Below are 11796 nucleotides of genomic sequence, written 5' to 3'. Positions count from 1 at the left end.
GGGGATGTGCTGGGAGGGGGTTTTTCCTTTCCTTTGGTGGTTTTTTTTTTGCACTCTTCTAATGGCATGTGGTCCAAGGAGTCAGGAGGAGGAGGAGTACCACTGCGTGCGGTCGGGTCATGTGGCAGAAACACTTTTCGCTCCCTCTCACATCATGTGTTATGCCATTAAGTAGAATGCATATGCTTTTGTTTCGCAGAGAAATGTTATTGGTGGTATTTCTATTGTGTTTTTTTTTTTGTTTGTGGGTTCAAATTTCCTTCAAAGCCACAAAAAAAAAAAAAATAAAAAAACCCACCCGACTTGGGGTTCTTTGAGAAGTCACAAAGTCTTATAGATACAGGAGATCTGATCAGTGTGGTTAGCTTGAGTTGCCCGAGATCTGTCAAGGAATACAAGTGGAAGGGGTTCTTGCGTGGGCAAGTAACCACTGTAGGAACCCGCGGGCAGTGGTAAGGGGTTTACTCCTCCCGTGGCATCACATACGGATCTGATCTGCCCTGGGCTGCTCAAGCTAATTGACCGGGGAAAGGGGCGAGCGGTGAAGTGAGAAGGCTTGGTGGTGGTATTAAGCTGTTGAAAAATACTAAGGACAAGGGTCAGCTGTGAAAAAAAAACAAGAGAAGGACCTTATAAGGTTGCCTGGGCAGTAACATGACAAATGAAATGGCAGAGAGATGTACGTGAACGGAGGGAACCAGCTTTCCGTGTAGAAGATGGTCTGTGAGCTCACCCTTATTACCTTGGAGATAGACTTTGGTATCATGACAGAATGAAGTTTTCGTGGGACTGGGCTGTACCACTTTTCATAGGGCCGCTTGGTGCTGACAGTGGCCAAAAGCAGATGCCAAGGGAAGAAGGAGGAAATTTAGAGCAGCCACATGGAGATGCTTTCCACTGCCATTGTACCAACCTCCAAAAATGTGCAATTCAAGGCCTTCCCTGGTGAGAAGTTTAAACTCGTGGCAGGTTTTTGGTGGCTTATTAGCCAAGGCATAAGAACAGGATGTGTGATGTGGTCCGTTTGAGTGGGGAGTTAGATTTTGACATATAGTATCTTTGTAATTGTGTAAAGGCAAGATAAATATCAGAGAGGATAGGAAGAAGACAGAGCGATCCTAACTGTTGCAGGACCGATCTACAGTTCTTGGCTAAGGAAGTCAAGACAATTCTTGAACTGTGAGCTGTTTCCTTGCAGTTACTCATTCACAAATGTACTTTGATGCAATCATGCTGGTATTCACTGTTATGACCCGAGGATTTTATGGGATGAAAATAGAAACTTCCACAAATAAAGTAATCTCCTGCTGTAAAAGTGTTTCTGAGGAGCACTTTGACACACCTGCATATATTCTGAAGAGGTGGGTCTAACATATTAATGAGAACTTAGTGAGATTATAGAAATGTATGAGTACAAACAGTTTCGATTTAAAAAAAAAAAGTCTCTTCTTCCATTGAAAGGTATTCTTTTAAGGCTAGTAATAATTTTTTTGTGCCTTACTATCTCTTAATAATCATCCTTGTGGTCTGCAAGAGATGGTTTTAAAATTTGAGTGTGTGTTCAAGTATTTGGAGAAACAAAAAACACAAGTTCTATCATTTCTTATTCTGGAAAGGCATAATACTAGGAAGTTTGTGGCTTGGTTTTTAAGACAGAATTAAGGAGTCTCTGGTACTGGAGGAAATGATGCTTTGTGGCCTGTAAATATATTAAGAATATGCCCACGTTTCCTGATGTGCTCATACCTCAATTCACTTAAAACAGCCAAGTTGAGACTTCATAGTTTTAGTAAAGACCACTGTTTGTTTGGCACCATATCTGTAATGTCTTGTTATGCAGAGAGACATCTGAGGAAATGGACTCTGTTAATGATTGAACAGAAACACGTAGCTAAATAACTACTGTATGGACAATTACTGGTTTGTGCCTTTGCTTTGTTCCTGCAATAGTGAACTGCTGCTGTGTTTGTGCAAATTGTAACCTACAAAATTGGAGGAGGACGTCTGTGGAATAAAATAAGTCTCAAATTAAATGTACATCTTTCTGAAAAATACTTGTGAAAATAAGGTAAATAAAAACTATTTTAAAACAAGGTGGTTTGTTTCAAGCAGATGTTTGTGTTCATGGGTAGGATTGAAAAATTCAACAGAGTTGTCTTTTTTTTTTTAACCCGCCTCTGGTGCAGATGTGAGTTAACCTTATTTAATATTATGCAGTGATGTGTTTCTGTGTTAATAGGAAGGGACTGTCCAGAGGTCCCACAAATCAGTGTCTTTCTGGAAAAAGTGGAGAATCTCTTCCAGCAGTTTTTGCAAGAAACGTGCAGGAAGCCATCGACAATTATACTTGGTATGCATTTACTTCTGAAACAGTACTTCATTAACAGCCTCTTGGCTTAAATAGATATTTCAAGATTGGTATTCATTTTCACTAATCATGCTTCTAGTCATTCTCACGGATGACAACTATTGCAGGATATAAATTGACCTGACCCGTTGTTTAGAGGGTTTGAAGGTTTGTCCTTGTTGATGTTATGGATTTGCACATTTTTAGAGCATAGTAAAGGGTACCGATTAGGCCTGGAAGGGAAGTCAGACTTCATGGTTAAATGCAAATCATACTCACCAGCTTTGCAGGTCAGTTAACTTTCATTCCAGTTGGCAGTGGTTAGGATTTACCTGGCCTTGCACATCTGACTGCCCTTGCTTTCACTGCATCCCAGGGTGGGGAGCAGTTGGTGGGGACCAGCTAGAGCTTTCCAAGAGCTGGAATCCTGGAGCTCAAGGTTTGAGGTGCACCAGGTCTAACAGCATAAAAGCCATTGCGTACAGATATGTAACTCAATGCTAATTGAAACATTTGCAGAGATGTTATGCTCAGATTTGCAAAATTTTTCTTGTGATAACTTCTAATGGAGTTAAAGCAAGCTTATGTTATCTTTACTGTGTGGTATTTGATGTGCCCATTAGCTGAACTGGAAAAACAAAAATAATTGTCAGAGGTGGAAATGTAGGTGGGTGAGTGTGTCTATATTCAAATACATATATATGTGCATATGCATATTTTAGAGTGCCCTTGTCATTACAATGGTGTACATACGTACAAAAGCATAATAGTATAGAAGGAATTGCCTTTAAGGCAGTAAATGGTACAAATAGGAGCATGTATTCATTGCACTCTACTTAAAAACACACACTTGCAACTCCTCACATCGACAGGAATACGTATCGCTGTCCACCAGTGTGATCGGTTGCATTATTTGTAAAATATTTATACAGAGAACCGTTGTGTTCTTCATTTTAATTTGTTGTCTTTTCACAGTGAAACGCTTTCATCATTTTCATCTAGTGATCGTACAACACCCACGGAGTCGAATAATTCTTGGTCTGGAATAAACAGCTATACTACTGGTTTGTCTACTGAAAGAAGTTCAGTTTACTCCTGGAGGGATGATGTAAGTCACAGAAACTTTTACAGTATGCTTTCTGTAAATATTGTGGAAAAGATTAATTTCTACAGAACAAGGACATGCAGCACCTCTGCTGTAGAAGGAGTTAATGACTTTGATCCATAATAGACTTGTGATTAAGTGTATTAATTGAATGTTTAAAAAATAGTTTTGTTTGCAAGTTGATATCCGTGCAGCTGATGTGTAACAAAGAAAAGTAAAATGAAATTATGACATTTGGGCAAAACAAACTTGTTTTGCCGAAGAAGGTAGGCTTAGGTTTCTGAGTCCAAGAGAGTGATAAAATGCATGTTTTCAAATACTGCATAACGCAGATGATGTCTAAAATGAATTATTCTCAATGTTTTGAGTCCTAAAGTGTGTTCATGAACATGCATGTAAATGTCCCAGTCTCAGTAAGTATTTATCTCTTACCTAAGCTCAGTTCTGTTTGGTAGGTGATGCAGAGAGGTTAAAACCCGTTATGGAGGCTGACCTCCGGGGCATACTTGGTGCAGGCTGGCAGTGTTAAATGAATTCAAAAGCGTTGCAGTTGCTGCCACTTTTCATTTTAAAAAGCCATCCAGGGCTGGTAGCGGTAGTTCTGCCATACCTTTTGCATAATGCCCTAACTTTTAGGGTACTGACCCCATCTGTTGCTGCCAGCCCTCCAGGAGAAAGCCTGACGCTAGATTGTGCAATAACCTGGGTAAGCGTTATTTTCCCATTCCTTTTCGGTGTGATCCCTTCTTGTAGCCTGAAGTGGTTGGGGCACTCAGCTGGAAGTGAATGAATATGATTTGGGCCCTGAGTGTTGCCACTTTTTTCAGTGTATCGAAGTTTTTAATGTAAGTGGCAAATATCGTTATGAACAGTGCCCCAGCCGGGGAACCCTCAGCCAAGTGCTTGTGTCCACATCACTGGATAAAGTCAGACGCTTCTCTGATGTGTTCGTATGCCCCTGCGCTCACCCCTTTCAACTTGCACTGAGTTGTAGCTTCAGTGAAGAGGTGTGGAAAGCCATTTCTCACGCTGACGGCTGTTTCCTGACCGCCGGACTATGTCATGCAGAAGGAAAGTGCCCTCCTGTGCCCTCTTAGCTAGTTTTCTCAGAAAGGAACAGTGCTGCTCAAAAGAGCAAGGAGCTTTGGTGCCGTGGGTCCCGGAGATGCAGCATGCGTGCTTCACTTCATGTCGGAGCAGGGAGCAAGCTGGGAGTCCTGTTGGCTAATCCTAGGTAGTTATCCATTAACTTTATGGAAGTATAGGCTTCTAGTTCCTTTTCGCTAGATTGCCTTGCTCAGGCCAGCTATGTGGGATTTTTTTTTCCCACTGTGGTGTATAAATTATGTGTCCAAAGTAGGTAATCTGAAGATCCATTCTGAGATGCTCAGCCAAATCAGTCCAGGTTGTTTTGTTCTTTGAGTATTGTGAGTTTTTTAGTATATATGCATATTTGCTAACAACTATTAATTTCATAATGTGTAGGAATTTGATAAAGCTAACGCACAGAGAGTCCATCAGTTATTTTGGGAGATTGATGAAATGCTGTTTGAAGGAAAAGTCACCTCTCAAACTCAGAGCCTACAGGCAGAATGTGCAGACTGGGTTGAACAATTTCCTCATCTAAGGTAAGGAAATTTCTTGCTGGTACTAGTTTTAACCAGTTATCACTCTACTTTGAATTTTTGGGGTACCCTTGCATGAATTGCTCTTGATGTATGGCATCGGTAACACATTGGCATTCAAATCTGGATCTCTAGGACTCAGCTGTGCCATGATTACACAGGAAGTTTGTGTGTTGGTGCATTAGCAGCTAATGCTCTTTATTTTGCTTAATACAATGTTTGCAGGCAAAGATATTTTAGTAGGATGCAATGAGAAAATAATGACCATTTTCATAATGACTTTTTCTAAATAAAGAATACATCTTGTAAAGAAATACTTGTTTTTACTGTAAGTGAAAACACACTGTGAAATTCCAAGGAATTCAGTGTTAATTCTGTTACTGATTCTTCTAAAAAGAAATGAGAAATGAAGGTGACCACATGCTTCACAAATACTGCACAGCTGTAATGTCTTCCTAGGCTAGGTAAATCAATGTAAAATGGTGCGTGATACTAACCCAGCAATAACTAGTTGAGATATGAGGATGCATACGTGATTAATGAGAATTGTTTTGCATAGATGTGCAAAATATCTAGGCAGCCTGATGGCGACTTCTTATAACACAGGGGACAGAACCCAGTGTTGCACTGTGTTGTACTGTCTTACCTTCATAAACGATGGCATCTCATTCTTTGTGAGATGTGGTGACTCTAAGCTATTCTGAACATAGACCTGCATGTGTCTGTCTTGTAGTCGATAGTTTGTTAACACCATTAAAAACAATGCTGTCAGTAACTGTGGTATGCTCTTGGTGCTTTTAAGATAATTCACGGAGGCTTGTTACTAGTCAATATAGACTAAAATCAACTAACAAAGCTTGTCACAGTTTGTCAGGAGCAAGAGAGAATTGTTAAATAAATGTGAGGCAATTTTCACTAACGTTAAGCCATGCTTTGCCTTGTTTAGATACTGTAAAAATTAATGGAACATGCATAAAAGGGAGACAGGTTTTTGTGCTGTGTAATTCGTTCAAAATATTAAGTAATTTCAGTATATTTTTAGAGGATTTTTCACTACGTGGAATTTTAAGTGATTCCCTGTGCTTACGATTTTCTGGTTCAAATGTAATGCTGGCGGTACCAACCAAGTCCAAGAGTTTGGACATGAACTGAAAAAATCTGGGAGCTCTGTGTCATTTGGCACTAAGGGATGTGGTACATCCTGTGGTTTAAAAAGAAAAAAAATTTTTCATTATTAAGCTTAAACCTTAAAACTCAGTTTGTGTTGGCTAGTTACTCAAAATAATGGCTTCTGGGATGGCAGATTTGATTCTGAGACTTGTGCTTCAAGTTGCTCACTGACTGTTCTTTTTTTTCAATTTGTAAAACAGCTATGTCAATATATGAGTACTTAGCTCAGCATGTGGCAATAAATATACTTGAGAACTATCATCAATAGGGGAAAGATCAGATCTATTTAAAGAGAAAGCTTTTTGCTCTTGGCTTACAAAATAAAAAGTAAAAAAAGTTACTGCTTGGAGCTTCATGTGGCATAAAGTGCTGTTCTGTAAAAGGTAGTCTCAAGAAAATGTGTTCAGGTGAATCTGAACATTGCTGCTTGCACTACAGATGCAACTGGTAAATTCTCTTGAGATCTGTTGAGAATTCTAGTGAAAACAATTCAGTAAGCAATGATTGTTTACCTATACTGTGTTCAGAAGTTATTTTACAGAGTGATTTTTATGTACATTAAAGTAGAGTTGCTTTTACCTTTTCTCTCTGCCTCTGCATAATGCATGTTGGAGTTTGTGCGTTTTCCGAAGATTAATTCTAGCCTTAACTACCCATGTAAACATTTTGGATTAGGACTTCTGCTCACATTGAAGGATGCTGGAGTTGGATAAGTGAAGTCATAGCAGCTGTTGTTTGTCTTCTGCATCCATTTTTAAACACCTCTTATGGAGTTTTCATAAGAAAGGAAGTGTGTTTATCTGCCTCTGGAACAATCTAACAAATTTGACTATTTGCTCTTAAAAATTACAAGTGAGAATCTCATCATGTGTAAATCAGCTTAACTTTAATGACTTAAATGCTAGACAATGTTAATGTATTACACAAAGCCCTGGCCCTTCCGTAAATTGCTTTTTCAAAGCAAATGTAAGGTGCGCTTTTGCGTTGCCTACTGTTTGCAGGTATTTGTATTCTTGATATTTGCATATGGAGTGGATTTCCATCTAAGACATTGCTCTCTCTCTCCTTTCTATTCAGGGTTCTAGGAAAGCAGCTCCTATTGCCAAAAGATGAAGGCTTTCAGCATTTTCAGAGCAGAAGTGATACCTCTGTGCATACTAGGTGTTTACCTGACATCCGTGAATGTACTAGTAATACAAAAGAGTATGTTATTCTTTTTTGAAGTTTTCTTTTTTGGTCTTCTCTCTTCAGAAATATGTACAAATATTACTGTTGTATTACTGAAACGTTTCAGTATAATTAAATATGCACTTTCTTCTTTTTTTGATATTCGATTCCCTTTTTTTTTTTGGTATTTTTCCAGGCTATGCATTTCAGGCTCTAAACTGATCCCAACAGCATCTCCAATACATAAATCACTAGATTCAAGTTCCACTAGGATTTCTGCTTCTGACTCCTCCGTGTATTTGTTCCTGGAAGAAGAAATCTATGATGTGGATGGAAAAATAGAAGAATATCTTGCCTTTGACAACAGGGAGCTGTAAATAACATAAATATGTATTTTTGAAGAATATAATGAAAAATTATCGGTGAACCCCGTGAGGGTTCATAAACTGTGTTTCTCTTCTGTGAAATACTGTTCCTTGTGTCCCTGTATTCAGTAGCACGGTGGTCAGAGCACTCGCTGGGCATGTGGAAGATTAGGTATGTCGTCTTTCTAGTGGTTCAGAACCCACATCTCCCCTGTCAGAGGAATGTGTCTTAACCACTAGTTGTTTTGAGGTGTTTTGTGCATGGAGATTCAATAAAATGAATATTTCATTTTGAGACAGGGAGTAGAATGAAGGAATCCCTTCTCCCCAAGTGAGTACCTTGACCACCAGGTTGTTTAGGGTCATTACACTGTCCGTGCTCTCATGGTCTGCCCTAACGAATCTAAAATTCTTGCTGTGCAGTGTGTAATAGCTTTGTGAGGAGAGGTGCAGGATGCAACCCACATTTAGAGCACTCCTGTGAGTGACAGGAGTCACACAACTGTCGTCTTGACAGTGCAGCCTAGGTTTCCTGTGAGCCAGTTGCATGTTCCAGCAGCTGGGCTACTGGGTGGATGAAAGACTATAATGTGCTGTTTTCTAATAGGCTTCTATGAGGGTGAAGCTTTGGTAGGATTTGTGGGGCACAAAGTGTAGTTTTTTGTGCTAAAGCTTGATGCTCTTACAGGAAAAAGACATGGTTGCTTTAGAAAAACTGAGGAACCAGACTGAGACCCTTTCAGTTCTGTTTTTGAAAGAGAGGACTTGGGTGGCTGCCTTTTTGGAAAGGGTTTGGGTTTAAGAATCCTCTTAGGATTCTTCTCGCTTTGTTTTGCTAAGTGAGCAAACTTACTTTGAGAGAGACACTTGACTGAAAGTGCATTTCTCTCCTTTGTGCCTCCTTGATGTTTCTTGTTTCCTTCAGTTCTGAAATATTTTGTTCTCCATAACTAAAACGTTAGGTGTTACAAAGCCTGATACGAAAACAGCGTGGTCATTTTGTGAGTTGGACCATTCAGCCAAGTCTTAGTTATAGTTAAGAAGTTTGCAGTCCAGTTTGAGGAAGAAGTGACTGAGAAAAGAAAGGGAGATAGTAGAAACCAGTATGAATTTGGGATCATCCTTGTAATCTAATAAGAAATTGCATTTTCTTAGAAAGAAATATGATGGCATTAAAAAAAGAAAAAGGTTAAAACTTTCTTCCTGGGAGGTGTACTAGAAGACCAAGTTAGGAAATGTTGCTGCACTGTGCGTCCCTAGGGAGAGAGGGAGGAGGGAAATAAAAAAATTAAAAATGTAACTGTCCACACAATAGTGGAAGGGAAGGAGGTGGGTGTAAGGCTGTGGGCTCTACTGTTGTGGTTAGGCTGCAGAAATCCTTTAAAGTTGTTTGTCTTTGATCAGTGGTGGAGGGTTGCAGATGTGTGCAGGTACACAGGACGTGATCAAAAAGAAATGTTCTATGTGATAGTCCTCCTGCCAGATGCAACAGACAGTAATTCCCTTATGTTAGGTAAAAAGCATAGGATTTCATCTCAAATGACTAAGTGCCATGTATAAAGCTGTTGCTTCTAGAGCTGCAGATCTTTCTGTTGTAATGCCCTGACTGGATTTTTTAATTTTTCACCTGCAAGCAAAACAAAAAGAAGTCATTATATGTATTTGATAGGTTCTGTTCCCATAGATACTCCGTATGTTTGAATTTGTATTTTTTTGTGATCTACATCTGACTGGCTTTTCTTCCATATCTATGTTTATATTCATTCAGTTTATTAGAAGGAGGGGGAAAAAAAGTCAAAACCTGTGGGAGTTCATTTGAATTTGCTTCTTTTATTAGTGATGATGAGAGCTGGGAACAAGAGAAAATGCATCTTGCTGACAAGAGGAGTAAGCGTGGCATTCCCCCTGTTTCTCCCAATGCCTGTATCAAAGATGCTGTGGCTTCTGAAGTATTTGATTGTATCTGGAGCAATATCATTGGAATATTGGAGGAACTGATTAAAAAAAATTGGGAAACTAGTATCACAGGTATTTGGCATTTTCAAAGATGTTATTTGTCACATCTAACTCAGGTAATTTTTTTTTTGTTTGGGGAATCTGGTTATTTTAAGATAACCGTGTTGATAGTACAGCACTATAAAACAGGTAATGCCTTGCCACGGGCATGCACATACACGCGCATGCACCTAAAATAAAATTGCTGACTTTTAGGGAGTTTTGTATGAGGTGTAAGAAAAGGAAGAATACTGACTGAAAGAGCTTCATTACAGGAGAGCATGTTTAAAAAAAAATAAAATCACTGGGTCGGGATGCAAATTGATGCTGTTAGCAGGGGATCACTGACAACGTGGTCTGAATCTGGAACCTAGGAATCAAAGTCTCCCAGTCCTCGTTGTTTGAGCTTTGTTAATAAAAAGAACCCTTAGGTAATCAGGTTGTTAAAGCAAGATAGACAGTCTTGCTGACAGTGCAGAAGTTATGAGTTTAACAAGGAAAAGCAAAAACTAGGAACATAAACCAGAAGTGAAATTCTAATTAGAGTGCATGTGTAATCTTTGGAGGCTGAGGGAAATTTCAGTTCTCTTTCAATGTATTTTAAAAGGATAGTAACAGAAGAATACCTGGGGGTGGGTTTTGGAAGTTACCTCAAATGTAAGGTACACTCAATTTCTCAGAATACTTGCAGCATGAGAGCTTAACATTTCGGGTGTTACTGAAATACAAAAGGGCTTTTCACACCACAGGTGGATTGTTTAGCTCAATATTATAGTTTAGGGAGGATAGCTTAGCAGTTTTATAAGTGTGCTCTTTCATCTTATAACAAATAGATAGCTGACTAAAGTATTTCAACTAGGAATATAGAAGAATTTGAGTTTATAATAGAAATAAGATGGTAGTACATACCCAAAGTGAAACAGTGTGTAGCTAGTGTCAGACAAGGGTAGGATCACTAGACTTTTTATATATATATCTGTTCCTTTTTTCTGTCTTAAAAAAGAAATGTTTGGGAATTTTTAAAGAATATTCCAAGACTCTTAGCAGTATTTTCTGAAACAGACACCCCCACCCCCCACCCCCAACTCTACCTGTATAGAACAAAAAGCATAAGCAAGTGGGAATGCTTTCAGAAAAACATCATTTATGGTAAATTTTTAAATATCATGGAAACTTAAAAAATATAAAATTCTTTATTTACTGTGAAGCGTAATAATGATGGCTGGTAAACATACAAAATATCTTATTCCCTCTAGTCTTTTTTTGCTGTTGTGCAGAATGTGACAAACAGGTGGAAAAACTGAAAGCTGTTAAAGCAAAACTACCACATTTGCCAGTTGTTCGAATTACAGCAGATGCTGGGAGTGTTCCTCTTTCCAGAGGCTCTGAAGCACGAAGTGTATCTTTTGGGCCTCATTTTGTTTCCTCACAGGTAAAAATAACTATCTGTCAAATGGTGTTCTTTTTTCTGCTAACCTTGGACAGAGTCCTGGTTGAAGATAGAAAAGGCTCATTTTTTTCTTTTTTTTTAAAAGCAAATAAGTATACTTAAAATAAGTAATCTCATTTAGAATGAATGTTCATTAAATATGCATGTCTTGTTTAGTGTTGCTTGTTCTTTGATTCTTACAGGTGCCATTTATCACTAAGATATTGCTGAAGTTGGTTTACAGAAAGCACTTGTTAGACTGTATTCCATCCTTAGAAGTAATTCTGCTTTTACTGTGGTCCAGTCACTTTCTCTTGGTAGAATTAAGAAAACAAATCAGAGTCTTCCCTGGACTGCAGGGATGTGAAGTTGCAACTTGAAGTGCTTTACTGGCAAACTAGTGAGTTTAGGACTCTCTCATTCCTTTTCATTTCCTTTGCCCCTTGTAAAGGGGACACCAGCGCTGCCACTGGGCCTTACCTGTCTTTGTGGAAGCTCATGTTTGTATTGCTAAAAATGCCCTCTTTTTGTCCTGCTTGCTGCTTCCTCCCTCTGTCCCCTGGCTCCTGTTTTGCACATTTTTTTTCTTTTCC

The 11796-nt window shown here is 38.9% G+C and overlaps 1 protein-coding gene across 1 annotated transcript in view; it reads left to right on the top strand.

Annotated features, from left to right (window-relative positions):
* Positions 1-2245: 2245 nt before the first annotated feature.
* Positions 2246-11796, top strand: part of FAM149A (family with sequence similarity 149, member A) — a gene marked incomplete at its 3' end in the record, with an annotated part of 14569 nt that continues 5018 nt past the window's right edge. Inside the window, exons 1-7 of the mRNA XM_009700405.1 lie at positions 2246-2350; positions 3323-3455; positions 4938-5080; positions 7325-7450; positions 7611-7787; positions 9617-9807; positions 11052-11206. Of these exons, the coding sequence (XP_009698707.1) occupies positions 4995-5080; positions 7325-7450; positions 7611-7787; positions 9617-9807; positions 11052-11206 (735 nt within the window). The remainder of the gene's footprint in view (positions 2351-3322; positions 3456-4937; positions 5081-7324; positions 7451-7610; positions 7788-9616; positions 9808-11051; positions 11207-11796) is intronic.

This window comes from Cariama cristata, unplaced genomic scaffold, assembly GCF_000690535.1.
Source record: "Cariama cristata isolate BGI_N322 unplaced genomic scaffold, ASM69053v1 scaffold15305, whole genome shotgun sequence".
Lineage (NCBI taxonomy): Eukaryota > Metazoa > Chordata > Aves > Cariamiformes > Cariamidae > Cariama > Cariama cristata.
Note: the sequence above shows the minus strand (reverse complement) of the source record. Positions and strands in the feature narration are given on the sequence as shown.